At 38.3% G+C, this 22,986-nt stretch overlaps 1 protein-coding gene across 2 annotated transcripts in view; it reads right to left on the reverse strand.

Moving 5' to 3' along the window:
• Positions 1–15,026, reverse strand: part of LOC135213663 (acidic mammalian chitinase-like) — a 54,332-nt gene extending 39,306 nt beyond the window's left edge. The window contains exons 1-7 of one of the 2 annotated variants that reach the window (XM_064247721.1): positions 14,870–15,026; positions 9,011–9,156; positions 8,508–8,654; positions 7,537–7,668; positions 6,785–7,042; positions 6,123–6,308; positions 5,300–5,431 (exon numbers count right to left, since the gene is read on the reverse strand). In XM_064247721.1, the coding sequence (XP_064103791.1) occupies positions 5,300–5,431; positions 6,123–6,308; positions 6,785–7,042; positions 7,537–7,668; positions 8,508–8,654; positions 9,011–9,156; positions 14,870–14,921 (1,053 nt within the window). In that variant the 5' untranslated portion in view covers positions 14,922–15,026. The remainder of the gene's footprint in view (positions 1–5,299; positions 5,432–6,122; positions 6,309–6,784; positions 7,043–7,536; positions 7,669–8,507; positions 8,655–9,010; positions 9,157–14,869) is intronic. The other variant, XM_064247723.1, reaches the window with a different exon arrangement.
• Between the last annotated feature and the right edge of the window lie 7,960 nt (positions 15,027–22,986).

Genomic DNA, 22,986 nt, shown 5'->3' on the forward strand with positions numbered 1-22,986 from the left:
TCAGATTCCCTATTAAAGTTAGCTTAGAATTAATATGTTGAAATAATGTATGTTCAGAATTCACAAGAGCATAATTTAAAGTTAAGAAAGAATGTAGAGTACCTAAAGAGAGAAAAATTAGCTTTGTTCGCGAAAGCGGACATATCATTCATCACTTGAAGCCACATGATTTTAATTATTTTATTTATTTTTTTGTAAACACCCAATCGTACGATGCACATGACTTTGTCTTGACCCATTCATGTCCAAAACCCTACGTGTCATTGCATCATATTTCGTAAGTCCGTTATCGAACCTTCTATGACTGAAACGTTTTGCTTACGATCTGTCTATGATGTCATAGTCTTTACAAAGATTCTTCAATAATTATTCATTTTAGTTATTAGAGATTTTGTTATGAAACTGTTTGATATTACTGATAAATTAACTCTTATCTCTCGATTTTGCAAAAGAGAATTTATTGTCGTGTATGTAATGGTGATGGCTATGGTGACGGTTATGGGTCGAGGCAATGCCTTTACAGCGGCGCCTCTTAGTCTTAAGAGTTAATTTTAATTGTTGAGCTCTTTCATACTTTTTTCTCTCTTTTTCCACATCATGTATAAGGTTTCTTTTCTTATTTCATTATGACCTGTAAATAGAAATTTTCCAACGATATAACTTTCATTCCCTTCATAAGGTTGCTGAAGTCCAATTGGTTTAATGCGTTCTTTTCTGTAAGTAAAACAATATAAAAGGAAATGAAATATGTCTTCTTCTGTATTAACACAAAAAGGACAACAGGTGTTCCCATTCTGGTGTCTTTTTGTTATATTTAAATGTAGTGAGTTGGTTCTGGCTCTAAAAAGTATCGAACCAAAAGTGTTGTCATAAATTTCTTCATCTTTTATTTCTCTTTTCCACATTTTATGTATATTTACGGTCACTTTATTTTCCAAGTCTTCTTTCCACTTCACTGTGTCCCAGATTCTGGCTCTGGCCTTTATTTCTGTTTTGGACATTCCTTCCAATTTTCTTAAATTGATTTTAATTTCATGCATGTACTTTCCCACTGTTTTCCACCATTTTCTTTTCTTTTCTTTCATATCTATAATTATTTTCTTCAGTAACTCTTTCCGTCCATTTATAGTATTATTTACATAACTTAGCTTTCCACTTATAATTCTGCTTTTCATGCAAGATGCTCCTATCTCCCCCCTTAATGTGGCTACCACTGTACTTCTACATGCTCCTAATATTTTTCTATAAACCCCATTCTCTCTTCTTTGCAATTTTTCTATTTCTGTATCTGTTAAATTAACTACATTGGTTCCATATAAGACTGATGGTAGAGCTATATTTTTCCAGAATGTTTTACCTATAAGCTTTGTTACAGCTTTTCTCTATCACGGAATAGGTTAGGTTGGCTAACTTCTGTGCTTTGTCCATCATTTCCTTTTTCTGTAGCTTAAACAGATTTCTAGAATCGTTTACCTTTATTCCTAAATATGTTATATCCTCAATCTCTTCTGGTTTTTCCTTCATATTGAAAATAATTGATGCTGCTTTTCTCTTTATTTCTAGCCCACATTTATTTCCTATAATTCAGTTGTGAAGTAGAAATAATATCTCGTTTGCAACTAGGGGGACATCATAGTCTCGGAAGTAACGAGACACTGTGTTTGCGATATTATTCAATAATATCATCTTTCATGTTAAGAGATTTTTGTTGTCTGAAACACTGTAATATTAAAGATTCTTTATAGATGGAAATCCCACTTTCTCTTTCTTTCTCGTTTTGAAAGAGAATTATTAAGATTAATAGCAGGGTCACAGTCCCAAAATGTTTTGAAGTCATCCATCCATTTTGGGGTCAAGATTTCTTGTTGATCAGTAGTTCCCATAAAAGAGAGATTCATATTTAGACTTATAACCGCGCTGTAAAGAGATGCTAAAGCATCTCTCTCTCTCTCTCTCTCTCTCTCTCTCTCTCTCTCTCTCTCTCTCATATTTTTATTTTTACTTTAACGCAAAGATTTTGTACTGACATGGTCACTTGTAACTTATAGATTTATTTAATTTTGTAATAGCAGACAGTGTAAACGTGCTTTCGTAATGGCACCTGTGAAAGAGTAAGGTCAATTTGGAAGGAGCAGCAAAAAAGAAAAACTGGTGCCAGGTAGTGTATTATTAAAAGTTTTAAGTGCACTTAAAAATAGTAGGGAATTAATTGTTTCATTTTTTTCTTATATTTCAATTTTTGAGTGTGTTCTGTATTTAATTCTTGTTTTTGTTCAAGAGGTCATTACTGCCTAACACCTTGTTCAAGAGGTCATTAATGCCTATCACATTGTTCATGAGGTAATTACTGCCTACCACTTTGTTCAAGAGGTCATTACTGCCTAACACCTTGTTCAAGAGGTCATTACTGCCTACCACCTTGTTCAAGAGGTCATTACTGCCTAACACCTTGTTCAAGAGGTCATTACTGCCTACCACCTTGTTCAAGAGGTCATTACTGCCTAAGACCTTGTTCAAGAGGTCATTACTGCCTACCACCTTGTTTCAAGAGGTCATTACTGCCTACACCTTGTTCAAGAGGTCATTACTGCCTAACACCTTGTTCAAGAGGTCATTACTGCCTAACATCTTGTTCAAGAGGTCATTACTGCCTAACACCTTGTTCAAGAGGTCATTACTGCCTACCACCTTGTTCAAGAGGTCATTACTGCTTAACACCTTGTTCAAGAGGTCATTACTGCCTAACACCTTGTTCAAGAGGTCATTACTGCTTAACACCTTGTTCAAGAGGTCATTACTGCCTAACACCTTGTTCAAGAGGTCATTACTGCCCAAGACCTTGTTCAAGAGTTGAGCTGCCATTTTCCAGCTTCGCCCAAAGTAATTCCTAAAGTAAAGGACCAATCGAGGGTTTATATATTGTGTAGGAACAAAGAAAATTCATGCCAAAGGCCACAATCACTGGGAACTATGAGGCCATTCTGCGTTGAAAAAGAAAATGACATAAATAAAAAGGTCTGAAAGGTGAAATAATGAGAAAACCTCGCAGTTACACGATGAAACATGTCGAAACTTCGACAAGAGAGATTGTAGTGCTTTACCGCAGTTGCGATGTAGTTTTGTGTGTTCCTTGTTTACTGAAGTGGAAATTCGTAGTTATTGTATGGAAGAACGACTTGCGTTTGTTTAATTATGAAAAACATTGTGTTTGGTTATTTTAGGTGTTAGATTGAAAGTATACGCGTAATAGCGCTGTTTGTTGGTTGGGTAGTTGGTCGAACTTTTGGTGTTGGGTCTTGTGGCCGTGAAGGCAGTCGACTCATAAGTAAGATCCTGAATATAGTGTGGTGCATGTAACTCTGTGCATCTCGGGAAGTCGTCATCTTTCCAAAGCCACTTATTTAAGTATTCCTTTTCATCTAAAAATTCATTTCGGGAAATTCCTTTACAAGAAATATATATCGAAGTAAAGGAGAATTTCTTGTGGTGTCCTTTGATGGGGTAGAGATTGTGCCTAAGCTGATCTTAATGTCAGTTCAAGATAAGAACAACGAATCCGTCATTTGAATGAACAGTGAGGTTTACTCATTTATAGTCATGTATATATAATTATACACGACGCAATGCAACGTTTTTAAGTGTTATTTAGAATGTGAGTGAAGTAACCTGGGTGCCGTACATAAAACATGTTTGCTTGTTTGCATGGTGTATTTATGTTGCATGGAACCAGTGGTTATTCAGCAACGGGACCAACGGCTTTACCCGAGAATCGAAATCGCGGCCACCGAGGTGGTACGCCAGCACCATACCGTCCACGCCACCGAGGCGTTTAGCATAAAAACATGGGTTACGATTAGGTTAGTATAATTCAATTCGGGTATAGGCTATACGATCTCTGACGACTTGACATCCTCTACCTACTTATTCTGGAGGAGTGAGAATAAAACGTGTGTTAGGAAAGGGTGGAAGTATAAGACGGAAGAAAGAACACACGAACGGAGGTACAATAAAAGGAATGAAAGGGGTTGCAGCTAGTGGCCTTACGAAGGGACGCTGCAAAGAACCTCAAGTATGTCTACAGTGCACCACCAGCGACAGCGCGAGGTGCACTGACGCATTAACGCCCCTTCCTAACCCTCACCCCTCCCCCTCGGCTACGAGGGCTGTTAGTTGTAAGATTTCTAGGAAATATTCTCGGGCAGGATACAATTTAGGGCGTTTATTTCTTAACAGACTTCATTACCTATCAGAAAGAGAGGACCTCTGGATAATATTTTTGTGTGTGCATAATTTATAGTTAGATGTATCATAATTATAGCATCTAAAATTGATAACGCACTGTGTGTGTGTGTGGGGGGGGGGGGGGTTGTGGGGGGGGGGGGGGGCTTAATTAGCAGCAATCACGACTTGGATAAGTCGGGTATCTCTCTCTCTCTCTCCTACATCTCAACGCTCTCTCTCTCTCTCTCTCAATTCTGTTTATCCACTTTCCTCCTCTCTTTGGTATCTAATCACACAGCCCTCCAGCGTATAGAACAGACCAACCACATTCGAGTCCGACTGTCTTCAATCTCATTTGCTACAATAAATGATTTACAATGGAAACTAGTTTAAAAAAAGTTAAAATCTCAAAATCTAAAATTTTTTTAGTAGTTAAACCGAAATGAGGCGATGCGTAGTGGTAAGAGGTAACCTAAAAATCAAGTTTATTATAAAATCATATTTTTATAACATTGATATCGAACCTTTCCAACCAAGAGAACTCAGGGTATCTAGCGGGGGGGGGGGGGGGGGGCGGCAAGGATTCCGCCCCCAGGTCAGCTATAATGATTAAGAAATAACCAGTGATTACTGCGCACATACCCACTGACTTACAAGACTTAAAGTCCCAAGAAAAAAAAGAGCAATTGGGTCTGACCCATAACTTTCTGAAGCACCTCAGGGGCGTGGTTGGTATGGTATTAGCGTCCCACCTCGGTGGTCGTGGGTTCGATTCTCGGCCATTCCATTGAGGAGTGAGAGATGTGTATTTCTGGTGATAGAAGTTCACTCTCGACGTGGTTCGGAAGTCACGTAAAGCCGTTGGTCCGGTGCTGAATAACCACTGGTTCTATTCAACGTAAAAGCACCATAAAACAAAAACAAAACAAAAAAACTTACTGCGCCACTTGAATGGCATGAGTCGTCTTCTTTCCTAAACGTGGGTTGTGATGCACGACGGAAATAATGATGATTATGAAATGCAATGACGAACTGTATCACACGAGTGATGTGACCCAAAGGATCATCAGTACATTACCTTGAGGTACAGGGAGTCGGCATCGTCATAGCCGCACCAAAGGTAGTCACTCATGCAGTAGAAATAAGGCTCGTGGAGGTTAGGGTCGTGGACCACAGTGCAGGAGCGATCTCGTTTCAGCCTTTCGCAGATCTGAGGAGTGGGTGGAATGGAATATAAGACTTAGGCCAAAGGTCAAGCGCTGGGACCTATGATGAGGTCATTCGGAGCTTTAGGAGAAATATTAGACTAAAGGTTTGAAAGGTGTAACAGGAGAAAAAATATGCTGGTGCACTATGAAACAGCTGTTAGGAGAGGGTGGAAAGTAAGATGGAGGAAAGAGAAAATGAACGGAGGCACAGTAAAAAGAATGACTAGGGCCATAAGGAAGGGACGTTGCAAAGGACCTTAAGTAATGCCTACAGTTTGGTAACTCATGATATTACTGGCATAGTTTTATTTTCTCTAGTTACGAAAGACTATTTAAAGCTTAGTTTGCATGCTACTTATTTCTCTGAAAGATACAAATGCTAAAAAGAGATGTGACAGAAGAGAAGTTAAGACAAAGGAAAAAAATAACTTGCTGAATCATTCCGAGGCCAAAGACTGCATCGGGAAATGAAAGAGAACAGTCGAGAGAGAAGAGAGAAGAGAGAGAGGAGGAGAGAGAGAGAGAGCGAGAGAGACGAGAGAGAGAGAGAGAGAGAGAGAGAGAGAGAGAGAGAGAGAATATAAGAAAAGGTGATAAATAATCAAGTACGAGGGAACAGGCAATAAAACTAGATAGATTTCACATACCAGGAAAAGAGGGACAAGAAAAGTCAGGAGAGAAAGGCTACCTTACCTCATTAGCGGCCAGAGTGCCTGGAATTCGGACGTAGGGTCCAGCGGCACCACAGGAGTGGGCAGGCGCCAGCATCCCGTGCTCCTCAAAGTTGTCGAGGGTGTAGCATCGTCCGTAGAGGGGAGTGCCCATGACTAGCTTGTCCTTGGGCACCCCTAAGTCCAGGTAGTAGGAGACGGTGAAATTCTGTTGGGGTAAAAGAAAAGAATGTTTAAGACTGAAAGAAGAAGCCTCTCTTTGTGTGTATGGGCAACTCTCTCTGACATAATGGTATGAGGCACCTATCAGTACACACTTAGTCCTCACATACCACACTGAAGTAGGTCACAACCATAGTGGTACACATAGTCCTTACATACTACATTGAAGTCAGTCAATTACCACAGCTGCACACTGAGTCCCTACATACCACACTGAAGTAGGTCACAGTCACAGTGGCCCACACAGTCCCTACGTACCATACTGAAGTACGTCCCAACCACAGTGGTACACAGTCCTTACATACCACATTGAAGTAAGTCAATTTCCTCAGCAGCACACTCAGTCCCTACATACCACACTGAAGTAGGTCACAGTCATAGTGGCCCACACAGTCCCTACATACCACGCTGAAGAAGGTCATAACCACAGTGGCACCAGAGGTGCACACATTCTCTACATACCACATTGAAGTAGGCCATGTCCCCAGTGTCTGCATAGTAACCGCAGAGAGGTGCGTTGTGGTGTGTGAAGGTCTCGAAGCAGCCATGGTAATCGTAGGCCATGATGTGCAACTGGTCGAAAAGGGGAATCAGCCTCTCCATGTCGTAGGCCTCGTCAATGATGGACTTTCCAGCAGCCAAGGCACCCGTCAGTATCAGGCGGGGACTGGATGCATCGAAGGCCTCCTTAAGTTCTGTCATCAGAGTTATGAAATTCTCCTGTGTAAAAGAGACAGTGTGGGACACATGAGAAGATAATTGAGACTGATTGCTGTGTTGAGGGATGAAATGACTTGATCATATAACAATGATTAAGAAAGACAATTAATACTACAGATGTTGTGGGGTTGGGCAGTTGAAGAATGGAATGGAATATAAAACTTAGGCCAAAGGCCAAGCACTGGGACCTATGAGGTCATTCAGTGCTGAAAGGAAAACAGAGTAAAAGGTTCTCAAGGTATAACAGGAGGAAAACTTTGCAGTTGCACTACGAAGCAATTGTCAGGAGAGGATGGAAAGTAAGATGGAAGAAAGTGAATATGAACAGAGGTAGTAAAAGGAATAAAAGGGGTCGCAGCTAGGGCCCTACGGAAAGGATGCTGGTAAGAACCTTAGGTAATGCCTGACTGACCTCATTTTGAATGAAGTCGCCTGCGTTACCTTACCTTTGTGACGCTGTTCTAGTAATCATAAACCAATTAATCAATCGTTACCTTATCCTGGGGAGCTCCCCCTCTCTGGGTTGGATATTCCCAGTCGAAGTCCAGGCCTTCAAAGCCATGTAGGTGCAAGAGGGAGACAACGCTTCTGACGAAGGTTGCCCTTTTGGAAGGGTCTTCCGCCATCTGCAGTGTATGGTACAATACAATTAGAATATACAATTTAGCCAAAGGCCAAGTGCTGAGACATATGAGGCCATTCAGCGCTGAAAGGAAAATTGAGAGTAGGTGGTTTAACAGGTGTAACTGGAGGAAATCCTTGCAGTTGCACTATGAAACAATTACTAGGAGAGGATGGAAAGTAAGACTGAAGAAATAATATGAATGGAGGTACAGTAAGAGGAATGAAAGGGTTTGCAGCTAGGGGCCTGAAGCATTGATGCTGCAAAGAACCTACAGTGCACCGCATGGAGTGCAATGAAGGCACTACTCCCCTACGAAGGCAGTGTGTAGTAAAAGATGATAAAAGAAATACGACAAAAATTTATCAAGTGAGGCTTACTACCCTAAGGTAAATCTTGCATTAGATAAATTACTTAAATCTTTATCTATTTATTTAATAAATGTGTTAATTTAGGTTTCATTTTCTAATAACCGATCTTTTCTTTATGCATTTCCTATTTCCTTCTTTCAAATGAACACGCTACTCTCTGGAAGCTTAAATTTTAAGCCAATGACCCATGTGGTGGGATTGTTCCATATGGGTTCATCTTCTGAATAATAATAATTATGATAATAATAATAATAATAATAATAATAATAAATTAATAATAATCATAATAATAAAAAAATTCTAATTTAAATAATTAAAAATTTAATAATAATAATAATAATAACAAGGTATCAATATGAACAGTGGCGAATAAAATAAGAAAAAACAGAAAACCAAATATCCTTGACTGAGGGAATTTCTTAAAGAACCAGACATATGAACAGCAACAAACATACTGTACGAACTGACTCACTCGCGAGTAGTCTTCCGACCCTTCGTTCCAGCCACCGATTGCAAGAAGTATAGTCAACGAAGGATTGAAGTCTTTCAGTGCGACGAAGCGCTTATACGCGCAATTATTTCCTTCGGGTGGGCACAACTCGTTCCAGGGATCCAGTACCTGAAGAAATGAAAGGCAAACGGGTCAAAGCAGAGGAAGGAGGAGGAGGGGAAAACTCATCAGATCTTATTGTATTATTAATTTACTTTTTCTTTTTTAGGAGTGAGATCTCTTCTTTCTGTATTTCCTTTTGCCTTCTCATATTTGCAAATGAGTACCATATTCTTTGAAAGTTTGAATTTGAAGTCATGGCCTCTGAGGGCTTGTTCCATATGAATGAGGTTCATCTTCTGAATAATAATAATAATAATAATAATAATAATAATAATAATAATAATAATAATAATAATACACTCGAAGTGGGTAGTGGGATTATTCTCAAGAATATGTGGAAATGTCGAGTATGTGTCACCCACCTCAATCTGCCAGGTGTAGTTGCTCAGGCCAGCAAAACTGAAGATCAGGTGAGTACACAGGTGAGGGTCAATATCATCTACATCGTAACTCCCAGGTTCAGGTCGGTACACAGCCCAGGACGAGAAGTAGCACACAATTTTCTCTGCTGATAAAACACATTGGTACACTTATAATTTGTTCCTGAACTGAAAATGAGAGCAGGGCAAAGTTATAGAATTAGAGGAAAACTTGAGCAGAAAGCAATGCGGTGCAATGGTATTTCAGCACAGAGAGCGAAAAGGGGCACAGGCACTCGCCTTGCAGGGAACTAATGCATTTTGCTCTGCAATAATTCTACTACTTTACATACATTTTTATTTATTGTTGATTTTTCTGTATTTCTAAAAATGGATCTTTTTCAGTATATCCCATAACGTTATGTTACTTCTTTTAAATGAACATTAACATATTCTTTGGAAGCTTTAATTTAAGTTAATGACCCCTGGACTAATTCTTTTGTATCTACTGCTTTATGGAACCTCGAAACCTATTAAGGTCGAATCACACTTTGGAGATTCAAGACAGTGACCGGCATAATGGCTTGGTTTGTCGTCAGTAACGGGCCTTGGGCTACACAACAAGGTGATTACAACACCAGCACAACGTACAATTACGACAGCATTACGTACTTCGAGATGAGGTTGCCGTCATATGTTGTATACCTAAGTCGCCAATGATCTAAGCATTGCCCACTTTTAATGGTTTTTTATGGGCAGCGACTGCCGTGAAGGCAATTACGACATAGCTTAGACACATTCCGACGTACGCAACTGTGTCATGAAGTTGGATTGTATATATAAAGTGGGTGGTGAGAATTCAGCACTCATTCCCGTTCCAGGCACGAGATGGAGGACTGGTCATGTTGGATCATTACTATGTCCTGTTGCAGTTAAGAGTAATGAGGTGACTGCAGGACGAACGAAAGCACAAAAAGCCAAAAAGATGCAAAAGGAGATGCTGGGTGTGGCCCTACTTACAGAGAAGAGAGGAGAAAGGTTACTACAACTTGATGAAAGAATTGGCAATTGAAACTCCAGGACTGTACTGGAACTTTACTAGGATTACTAAGGAGCTTTTCAATGAAATTGTTGAACGGGTCTTGCCCTACATCAAGAATAACCTCACATTCTGGAGAAGACCCATTAAGCCAGGCTTGTGTGTTGCAGTTACCATGCGTTTCCTTACAACTGGAGAATCCTAAAAGAGCCTGCCCTTTCAATTCTGAGTAGCTCCCAACACAATCTGCAGTATTGTGCCTGAACTTGTAGAGCCATATTGACTGCTTATGGACATGAGGTGATGCAATTACCCACGATCCAGAGCAATGGAGGGAAGTAGCCCGTGGGTTTGAAGCGCTGGAATTTCTACCACACACTTGGAGCAGTAGACGGGAAACACATCAGAATCCAGAACCCACTGCAAGGAGGAACTCATTACTTCAAATATAGGAAATTCTATCCTGTAATTCTACTTGGAGTTGTTGACGCTGAATATAAGTTCCTGTACGTCGATGTAGGTGCTATAGGATCAAGTCTGATAGTGGTGTCTTTGCCAAGACACAACCTTTACAAATGCTTGATTGGGATGGAGCCAGTCTGCCAGCCCCTGAAAGATGACCAAACGAGACTGAAGATAAACCCCCCAGTCCCCTATTTCTTAAGATGTACGGTGGAGAATGCCTTTGGCATACTAGCAAACCGGTAGATATTGTTCATAAACATTATGCAGTCTTTATTTGGTCTGCTCGTTTAAAAGCGTATTAATATGAAACACCTTTTGCATACCCATTTTTTTCTACAGAAATAATACGTATTAAGCATGAAATACCTTTCGTATACCATCTAATAATTAAATCCCTATTTTTCGATTTGTCTGCCACAGATTCAGTGAGTTTCACACCCTCATACATCGAGTCTAAGGTGTTGGCTGCTTTTGTGTTGCACAACTTAATTTTAACAAGAAATCCTAGTGCCACGAAGGAGGCAGATCAAGAAGATTTGGTGGCACTGAAGGCCCTACCTGGTCACTGGACCTTTATTACCGAACTTGACTGCCCCAGGCCGTCATAGAGGAACCATGGCTTGCAAGGCTCAACGAGGTCACCTTCGTGATTACTTTAACTCCCCTGCAGGTTCCGTTCATTGGCAAGATTGAGTGATATAAAACAAGAAAGCAATTGAACATTCCTGTATATAATTTATCAAATTAAATTGCTTTAACTTTGTAGATATCAAAATAAATTTTGAAATTCTAAAATATTTATATTATTACCCAACACCTTTTTTTGTGAGTTGTATTCAGTTTCATATTTATCTATATATATGACATTCTTGAAGTATATCAAGAATACTGAAAATCTAAAATGCAATTTTTACTTAAATTAGAAAATGCCTTTTCGTTGATTATACTTTAGAACATTCTAATGAATTGTAGTGATTGTGTTTGCAATTAAGACACTGACTTATATATTTCTGTAAGAGAAAATTCAGCGAAAGTCCTGATAAAAGTTACAAGTCAGAAATATTTATATTGTTACAATATATATTTCCATTAAGGTTGTTTTTTGTGTCTTATTCGTGCATATGAGATCATCTGAGAGTATATAAGAATACTGAAAATCTTGAATCTCAAATATATGTTAAGCAAAATCTAAATAAAGGCCAGGATGCTGCCTTCGACAACTGGGGACGCACGCGTCACGATGTGACTACTGCGCAAGTTGAGGGTTGCCAAGTACATCGCCTATGTCGGTCCGAGATTGCTACTTACGTCTGTCGTAATCACATTACGTCAGTCGAGAGGCCATAACGACACTCTTTCGTCCGTCGGCATGACATGGCGACTTTTGACAATTTCACCACGAAAGAAAAAATCAGCACAAAGATCGTTGCTATAGCTTTGAAGAACGAATCATAAATTTCGTTCCGTAAACAACAACTTTTTTTACACGATTCTATTTCGTGTTCTGTATGTGGAACATAAAATCTAGGCCAAAGCCCAAGGGCTGGGACTTATGAGGTCAAACAGGAGGAAAATCCCGCAGTTGCACTACGAAACAACTGTAGGAGAGGGTTGTGGAAAGTAACATAGAACAGAGGGACTATGAAAGAGGATGCAGCCAGCTAGAAATTCCTACAGTGCACCACGTGAGCTGCACTGACGCCTGACGGCCCCACCTCATATGGGGGTGTTCTATAACTAGGGTGATCATTTACTTGAGATGTGAAACGGGTGATACCCGTTTAAATTAACGAGAACGTATAGGCTATGCATAACTATAACTCTTATATATATATATATATATATATATATATATATATATATATATATATATATATATATATATATATATATATGCGTGTGTGTGTGTGTGAGAGAGAGAAAAAAGAGAGATTACAGAATTGCAACTATTTGATCTTATCATCCTGAGTCCTCACATATGGGATTTATTCTTTAAAAAATTATATATATATATATATATATATATATATAATATAATATATATTATATATATATATATATATATATATATAGATATAATATATATATATATATATATATATATATATATATATATATATATATATATACCATCATGAATAAATGAAATAATGATTCAGTCAGCATTTATTCAGAGCAAGTGTTACTTTCAATACAAAAATATATGCTTTGATAGCATAAAAAGGAAGGAAACTTAGACGCATGATTCTATGAACAGTAATTTTTTTTTATCAACTACAACAGCCTTAAGAGGTTTAGAGAAAAATGTCTCAACTCTCAATCTTTGAATAATAACCAATTTATTGGGATTTGCATCTGCAATGGGGGACACACGACGGGCAAATTCCGTAAAGGGGGCCATTAGTACGTCCCCCGAAGGTAGTGATTTTCGTGAAGGACTGAGATTCGAAATTGGGAACAGACCCTCGCTTAGGGGGAGGTCTGGTCACCCTGTCTATAGCTGACACTCATGGGCGGCAGCAGCATATTTTCCAAGAGGGTTATATACTGCTTGATAAGGGTGGTAGTCAGACCACCGAAATATAGTCCGTAGATTTAAAACAGTGTGTTTTAATGGGGCTTTTATACTTGAACAGTATCCGGTTTTAACAGAAGAATATATATATATATATATATATATAATATTTATACTATATAATAAATATATATAATAAAATATATATTAATTAAATATTGTGGTGTGTGTGTGTGTGTGGGTTGTGTGTATGTATGTATGTATATATATAGATATATTATATATATATATATATATATATATATATATCTATATATATATATATATATATATAGTATATGTATATATATATATATATATATATATATATATATATATAAAGGTGTTTTTTGCCACGAAGGAAAAAAATGAAAAAACGAGTTGGCCGAGTACTTTCGGTGCCTCAGTAAAGGGTCCGAATAGGACCGAAAGTACTCGGCCAACTCGTTTTTTCATTTTTTTCCTTCGTGGTAAAAAAAAAAAAACCTTTATTTATACATAGCATCACGTTTTATATACTTCGTGATCAAGTTATTCATATATATATATATATATATATATATATATATATATATAATATATATCTATATATATATATATATTATGTATATGTGTGTGCGTGACTTCATTAAATAAGCGAATACCAAAGAAATTGGTAGGCAGAAATCCAAGCGCTTTCGTCTTTACTAAGACATTGACCGAATGAAATACAGTTGGAAAGAAAGTTCATGAATAGCAGTTGGTTAATTGACAATTAACCATCTGGTATTCTTGATCTCTTTGTTTACCTAATACTTTCTTTCCAACTATATTTCATTCGTTCCTTGACAATGTCTTAGTAAAGACGAAAGCGCTTGGATTTCTGCCTGTCATTTTCCTGTGGCATTCGCTTATATATGTGTGTGTGTGCGTGTTTATATATGTGTTTATATATGTGAGTGTGTGTACGGTAGAACTGCGATGCCAATAATTGAAGTGAAGCAAGATGCAATAAAGAAAAAATTGCAGAACGTTAAAATTGACTTATTGTTTGTTTGTATGGTGTTTTTATGTTGCATGGAACCAGTGATTATTCAGCAACATGACCAACGGCTTTATGTGAATTCTGTTCAACTGAAATCAAACATTTCTTGAAAGAATAACGCAGTTATATACTGCATACAAACATCATACAATATAATGAGGATACCTTTAATTTACTTAAACTGAAAGAATATACTGTAGAATGGAAGGAAAGCAAAGTGATGTTGTTAAATGTAATAAAATCTACATATTATTATATTGTATATGTACATATATTATATATATATATATATATATTATATATGATATATATATATATAATATATCATATATAATATATATATATATATATATTATCTATATATATATATATATATATCTCACTGCATTTGAAAACGGCGCCGATAGTTTTACACTGCCATAGAAATCTCAGGAATGTTAGTCCTAATTCACATGACGAAAGGTCAGACCTTCGCGAACTCATAGAACATTTTATAGACACTATTTAAGTTGGCCAAGACCGATTCCCACGGTGGAGGAAATAAAGCCGGTTGCCTAAGTAAGATAGACCTATGGTGAATTCCCACGGGATAGAAAGAAGTTAAATATACAAATACACATTTAAGTCGATACATGAATAACTTGATAGATACTAGAATTCAAAAGGCATCAGAGAACCTCTTCAGTGAGAAAGTAGTTATGGGGATTTCCTAAAGTAACGGCTCCTACGACCAGTAGTAATTGGGATTTCTTTGAAACGGTTCTCCTTAACTCAACTCACCAGTTGTACAAACACCGACGGCCAAAACAAGCAGAAGCACAAGGGCCTTCATGGTTATTATTCTTAGTAATCTGAGACTCGGTGGAGAAATGAAGACCGTTGGCGCATCTGCCTTTTAAATAGGCTCTGACTGACTGTCCCGGCTTATCACAAGCACTTAAATGGTAGCTACTCTCCCACGCGACGTGAATTTTGATGGCTGAACCGTCTCTCTCTATCTCTCTCTCCCCTTGTGTGTGTGTGTGTGTTTAATTAATTCAAAATTACGCTCACTGACCAAAAATCAAATGCCTATACAAGAAACATCAAGCAATCAGATTTATCTTCCGTCTAGTACTCATGAAGGACGCAGAGAGAGAGAGAGAGAGAGAGAGAGAGAGAGAGAGAGAGAGAGAGAGAGAGAGAGAGATGGGGTTTACTTTTATACTACAATCGTATTCAAACATCTAGTAACAATTAGTTGTGAGGGGGAAACTTATACTATCAAAATATAAATGGGCACTCCTAGGTACAATTCGCCATAACAAAATATATAGCTTTTTTGTGCCCTTATACATGGTACGAAATCGGACGAATACCGTTAAGTGTCAGGATATAATACGCCAGTACGTTTAGCGTAACCTCTCAATTAGACACTTGAACGTAGCCAACCTATTTCAATCGTTACAAAGGTTCTTCAAACTGCATTTGAGAGATCTTATCGTCTGTCCAAGTTGGGAACTTTAGACCAATGGTCTCTAGACAATGGTCTCCCAGTGAAGACAGTTGTTTTTTCCCTAATAAACCTTTATTAAAGGTACCAAGAGATTAATTACAGAATATAATTCTCAAGCTCCTCTAAATTGCTTTTCACAACGAATACAACAGTTAAATTCACATTGGAATTCTTTTAGATGTCTCATAATTTTGAAATCGAAATAAAGGATATTTTTTTATGCCTACCTAATGGTTTAAAATGACAAATTCGTGCAGGCCGCTGTAGCACGAAATTTCAAACGGGCTTCATACATCCTTATCATAACGACTGCTGTACGGGGTTAGTGGCCGTCAGTGCACCTCACGTGGTGCACTGTAAGCATTGTTAAAGTTGTTTGCAACGTCCCTTCGGCCCATAACTGATAAGACGAGAACCGAAATTGCTCTAAGCTACAGGCCGATTAAATGGAGGATTTCTTTTTGCATTTTTTTAAAAATCTGAAGGCGAGGGAAGTGATGGTATGTAGTAAGTACTCTTGGCAGGCCAAATTCTGTGCATACCTAATAGGGTGCTAAGTATGCATAAAATTAGAATAAACTGAATTGAACTGAATATAGAATTTAGGCCAAAGGCCAAGCACTGGGACTTATGAGGTCAATCTGCGCTGAAATGGAAATTGACAGCAAGAGGTTTGAAAGGTGTGACAGGATGCACTATGAGTCAGTTGTTAGTAGAGCTTGGGAAGTAAGATGGGAGAAAGAGCATATGAATGGAGATACAATAAAAGGAACTAAAGGGCTTGCAACTAGGGCCTAAGGAAGGGGCGCTGTATAGAACCTTAAGTAATGCCTACAGTGCACCGCATGAGGTGCACTGACGGCGGGTATGCATAGACCATGGGAGTGATTTGAAATCTCGTGGAGTTTACCTCTGAAATATAACACATCAGATATATATAAATAAACTCCAATCACCTTTCCAGTGTCAGACGTAAGCATATAACATCAGCTCTCATTCAAGTGAACACCATTCCACTTTTTCCCTTTCTACCTTCATAATGAAGTCCATTACTTTGGTTCATATCTACCACATCAGAAAAACTGCAAACTAGAATAGAATAGCATATAGAATCTAGGCCGACAGCCAACCGCTGGGAAATATGGTTAAAAAGACAAACTAAACCCCTATATCTGTGACTGCTGCCAAGATAGACCACTGATACAACTTACCGTACAAGAAGACGATTTGACACTGGCCAGTGCAACCAACCACCTAACCCAACCGGTAGTTCTTTTCTGAACTTTCCTCTCTTAAGTCTCCATAACAACAACTAAGAACTTCTTCCTCCACTGCAGACACACTTCATTAATGTCTATAGCGCACAACGTGCGCTGTACTGACGACTACGGGATTCTATCAAACCTCGATGCATCTTTTTAAAATGCATATTCGGAGATTTCTCACAGTAAATTAATGTCACGTAATCTAGCGGGCACTTTCAGTGTCTCTAGTCCTGGAAAACATTCCTTCCAAGATATACAGTTCGAGACCCCACCAATCATCAGATGCCTGGAATTACTCTAAATCACTGGGATGCTCTCACCATAAAAAAATAATAATAATATTCCCTTTTCTTTGGGCACTTTTAGCCTGAATGGGCCTACAAAGAGATTTGAAAGCTTAAGCCTATGTAATATGCAGTCAACAGAAACTCCGGGAATGATGAGTCTTAAGTTTTGGAAGTGCTGCATTAGACAGGGGGCTAGTCAAAGTCATTCTCAAAATCAGTTTCAATACATTTTTGATGTACAGTCACTTATATAAGTTCATGGATGTCTGGGTGTTTGAGAGAGATTTCCATATCACCCCTGTCTAGATGACAGGTGTCTGGAAGTGTGAAACTGGCCAAATGTTCAACTACGTAACTCTGCTGTAGAAAGTGTCAGTGTGTGCCCGTCTTACGTCACTAAACAGATCCATTGTCCAGAGAGGGGTTGGATGGAATTCAGCTTTATGCCCGGAGACATCCATGAACTTTATATGAGTGACTATGCATTAACCAAACTAATGGAAAAGAGCTCATTTAGCAACAGTCACTGCAGATATGTATTTCTTAAACTGCAACTCCATAGGGAGACCATATCACATTTAAATAACATGATACGTACATCGATGAGACTTTGTGGAAATGTCCTCTAGACCCTCTGACACAGAAATTGTCAGTTTTGAGTGTCGAAGCTGCTACTTATTACTACATTTAAAACGAGCTAGAAGAGGTACTACCGATGATGCCAATATCTTACCTGCTCACCGAATCTGGCATATTTCTGCGTTACAATTCTGTTTCACAGCTGCTACAATGGATCCGAGAATCATTTTTCAATTTGAAATAAAACTGTAAAAGTCAATGCATAAAACAGATTTAAAAAACTAATCTACTTATGAAAAGGTTGACACGGATATTGCTATCCATAGTTTAAGAACATCAGCTAAGCACATCCATATTTTCTTTGATGATTAGCCTCAAGTGTCCATTAAGGAGGCAGAGAGGGACAGGCGAGGGACTGATGACCGAACTTTCCTCAATTCACGGCGTGACCAAAGACGTTTTCCAAGAAATCTAAATGATGCCTTGAAATCAAGGTCTTTCAAATTACAGCTGCCGCAGTTGCTTGCCAATGAATGGCAGGCTGACGCTGTGTGGGTGGAGGGACTGGTCTCACACCATCCAGTATTACAAAACTTAATCCGGCTTTACTGATAAACCAATGGGATTTTTCCCTTAAGGTTCATCCACACGGTCGAACAATGTCCAACAGACAAACATTGTTACCATATCATAGGCGAAGCAGGATGACGTCCATAAGCAGTTGAAAACTATGGAAGTAGATCTGGCAACAAACAGTACTACCAGTTGAGGTTGTATACCACTGCTTTGACTTTGCTCACAAGGCAAAGACCGGCAGACAATTGTTAACTAGTAGCAATGTTTGTCCGTCGGACATTGTTCGACTGTGTGGACGCACCTTTAGTCTACAAGGGAAAAAGTACTAAACTTTAAGGTTCAAATAAGAAGCATTTTGATAATACCTCCTGTCATCCGCCACGACATTTTGGTTTTCCTATAGTAACTTAATATCTGATACCACAAAGGGAAGTATTATGGCAAACACAGCCACCATTTATGGTGCCAAGGAGAATTGAACCATCTGATGAAGAGGAAAGTTCTGATGAAGAATACAACAGTACTCGATTGCGCCAACGAAAATACGTTACTGACTACATCAACTCATGATACCTGGAGATTATGCACGAGCGCATATCAAGTTATGATCACAAAGAATGTGTACTATGCGCAATAGTCACTCATAATTTGCCCATTCAAGGAGCGACTATGCCTCGTTCATATTTAGTTGTATTGAGAAACACTGCCTTCTACAAAACTGATTTTGTATTATAAGCTCAGGCTGGTCTCCATAAAATTTAGTTTTCGTTTTAGGATAAGTTTTCTTAAATACCACACACGTGCATATATTTTCATCTGTAATCCTTATACTGTATGGTTTGACACATGATATACTTATATCCAAAATAAGTAAGATAAGCCGGAATCAAATCTAGAACAATAGAATTATCATTTCACTAGGGAATGACCTATGATAGACTTCTTTTTTTTGTATAGTTGTGAATTTTGGACACTATCACAGCCAGACCAAAAGTACTTAAATAGAAACTCCTTTCTTTCACATATTCGTATTGATTCAATGTAATATGGTCCTTTTTGACCACCTAACAAATAAAAAATAGTATCATAGGTCATCCCCTAGTGACATAATTGAGCCATTCTTTAAAAAAAGAAGCTTCTTGTGAGTTTGAAAGTAGCTGGGATTGGAACAATTAAAGTTACCTAAAGTATTACAAATACCTTAAGCCCTGTCCACACGGTCGAGCTTTGCCCGATGTGACGTCAGAAGTAGAGAAACACCTGATAAGGTTCCGACCTTTCCTGTTTCTGACGTCACATCGAACAAAGTTCGTCGGGCAAAGCTCGACCGTGTGGATGGGACATTAAAAAAGGAACGACAGTCCAGATTTTTCCAACAAGTGCATATAGGGTCAGACCAATCCAAAAATTCTACCGCCAACAGAAGATGCCAGTATCCAGCGTGCTCTGAGAGCGCATCATCTACAATTAATAATCTGGAAAGAACTAGATACTGAAACTTTAAGCCCAGTTGGAAGAGGATGGGAACTTGATCGAAGTCATAAGTTGAGACCTGAGATGCTTACTGGCAATATAGCCCTAGATGAACTGCTGAAAACGACATGTTGCAGTTGCAGGAAAAGGGAGAACCAGCGCCAAACAATGGGATGCAGCTGTAGGAGAGATTAGGGGCTCTTTTGTGTTACAGCTTGTGGGGTTTGCGGTGACCACTGTTCAAATGAAGAAGCAGCAATGATAAATGGTGACTTGGCAGAGGAATGTTTTGGAATTACATGAACACTACATTTTCCTTTTTTTCGTTGAATGCAAATTACAACTGCAATTCTCATATATAATTTGAGGTATGAAGTTAAGTCCCATCACATGATTGACTTTGATATTCTACATCTTTTTTCTTCAATGAACTTCTTTCCTAAGAACGACAGTTTTCCGGTTACAGAGAGAAAGAAATACTAAATTTCAATCAAATTTTGAACGGCCATAGCATCCGAACTATTAGATATATTGAGACGGGAACTGAAGCACTGGATGTGTTTTTATTTTCTAACTTTTGTTCTCTTCTATGCCTTACTTTCATGTAAAGTCGTTGGTCCCGTTGCTGAATAACTACTGGTTCCATCCAACGTCAAAACACCATACAAAAAACCATAGTAGGCTTAAGCTTTCAAATCTCTTGAACACGATGTAATGCAAATCTCTGCCAGCTCCCGAACTATATAAATTATACGTAATAAATTACGCTAATATTTATTTGATTTTACAATTCTGAACGTGCATGAAGAGAGCAATGCTACCATAACATTAATGGTTAGATTCAAATGTATGCGAGACCAAATGAACTATTTTAATCCACTAAATGATTTCACACTGTATTTTAAATTAACACAACAGCCTCACCCTAACGGAACCCCACTTAACGGAATTCTATATATACCAGCTACCACAATATTAAGTTTAGTTTTCTCTATGCTACCAGATGAAAGCTAATCATTAGTCAATAGTTTTTTTTTTATTTGTCAACATCTTGTCATGTGCAGTGTCACAGAAAAGCTCAGAACGTTTCGGTTTGCTGCAAACTTCGTTACTGTCTGAAAAGAATCAACTCTGCTGGCTATCCAATTCTTTACGACCAATACAATTCGTTAATCTGTATTATTTCACTTCATTATTTGATATTGGTGCTTCAATGCTGCGATCTTAAGTCCCCCTAACATGATTAGTAAGAAACTCACACCCTATAGTACAGCAGCTTCGGACAGGGTGTTCGATTGCAAATAAGGTACCCTAAATTTCTCTCCACGGACTGATAGGAGACACATGGAAAGGCCACAAAATAAAGTGGGTGGCCATCCCATCCCCTGTCAAATCTCCTGTTATAACTGTCAAAGTAGCTGACTGACAAATAATTTGCCCTCTATCGTGTAACAGGAAAATTTCACATTTTGAGTGCTAGCCACCAAACGTTCCCTTCAATTGCTTTCAAATTTTCACCAGACATAGCTCATTTGTGCAGGAACGTTCTGATAAAATTATAAGCATATTGAAATTTCGCAAGTAATGTTAATGAATCATGAACTTGATTATAGAAAAAATCATGGAAAGTAGAATTACAAATAATCAAGTTCTTAATAAAAGATCTGGGTAACGTGAAGAAACATCTAAATATATATTGAAGGATAGATAAATATGGCACTATCCATTATCCAAGGAGGCTGGCACATCCGTCATTTCACATTCCTGGATAGCTAAATACATTAAAAGATATGAATCCTTTGTTAAAAGAAACTAGAACAAAAATCCATAAGACTGTCATCGCAAAAAGAGTGAGAATCTTGGAAGGCCTGAAGTCCTTTCTCAGGAGACATCATAGCTGAAGCAGTGGGTTGACCAAGAAAGTCTTTACGTAAATTGGCGCTTGAAATAGAAACAAAAAGGGGAAAGAAGAGAAGTTATAGTGATGTATGTCGTGAGTTGAAAAAATCTGGTATCAAGCCATTTCATGTCATCAGCAAGCCCAACATCACTCAGGAAGAGAGAGAAGACCATGCATGGTTTTGTGGTTCATTTCTTAAAGATTGGGATGAAGCTGACTTTCTCCATATTGCTGCATCAGATGAATTCTTCATTTACACAGTCAGGAAGCCAAATCATAAAAATGACATCATTTGGGCTGCAAAGTTGGATGATATCAATGATGATGTGTGCTATCGCCAAATTGTGAAATTTCCTGAATGTTTGGGAATTTTTCTCTGTTTCACAGCCAAACGGTTAATGGAATGGCAAATACTTCAGAGAATCTGTGCTTACTGGTGGAGTATTTCCTTTCCTCAAAGATCCTGAAAATTTTTTATTTTTTAAAAAAAAGTCACATTTTTGCATGATAAGGCACCATATTTCAAGGCTCTTCAGACACAGGAGCTGCTTCGAAACAGTGGTGGCATCGATTTCTTCTCATCAAGTGAACTTCCAGGTAGCTCCCCTGACCTTAATGTGTGTGAAAACATTAATAGCATCATAAAGGATCGTGCTGAAGAGCGCACAGTTAACTATGATGGTATATCAAGCCTCGACGACCTGAGAAGTGAGGTGACTGAAGTGCTCAGGGAAATGGAGTTTGAGTCTCAGATTTTTTGTGATTTGCTGAAATCATATCCCTCAAGAATGCAGGCTGTGGTACAGGCAGATGCAGATGGAAGCCACACAAAATATTAAATACTCAGAGAGAAACTTAAATAAATACCTGTTCTGAATTACTTTTGTTTTTGTCCATATCAGTTTTAGTTTATGCTGTAGAGGGGGGCCTCTAATTTTGAAACACCCTGTAATACTGTAAGGAAGACATTCGGGCTGAATGTCCGCCCTTCCTTGTAAATATCTTTTTCTCTCTGTAATTGTCCTTTTCTTATTATATGCTAAAATGTACATAACATGTGAATACGTTTCCTCCACACCAAAATATATATGTATTGTCGGTTGTGATGTGAAGAAACACAATTACAGCGGGGCCCTGTCCCTTTTTGTTTATGTTTGTTCGTATGTGCGTGACAGACACTATGTTTCTCTCCGCATACCGCCTTATGTACAGCCGCTCCACGGAATAAAGTTAGTTCGATCTCACTCCTTGTCTGACCCGGTCTTCACGGTACCAGTTTTTTTGTCATTTTCATTTTACAACTTACATCAAAGTAGGCTGTG

Source organism: Macrobrachium nipponense, chromosome 43, assembly GCF_015104395.2.
Source record: "Macrobrachium nipponense isolate FS-2020 chromosome 43, ASM1510439v2, whole genome shotgun sequence".
Classification (NCBI taxonomy): domain Eukaryota; kingdom Metazoa; phylum Arthropoda; class Malacostraca; order Decapoda; family Palaemonidae; genus Macrobrachium; species Macrobrachium nipponense.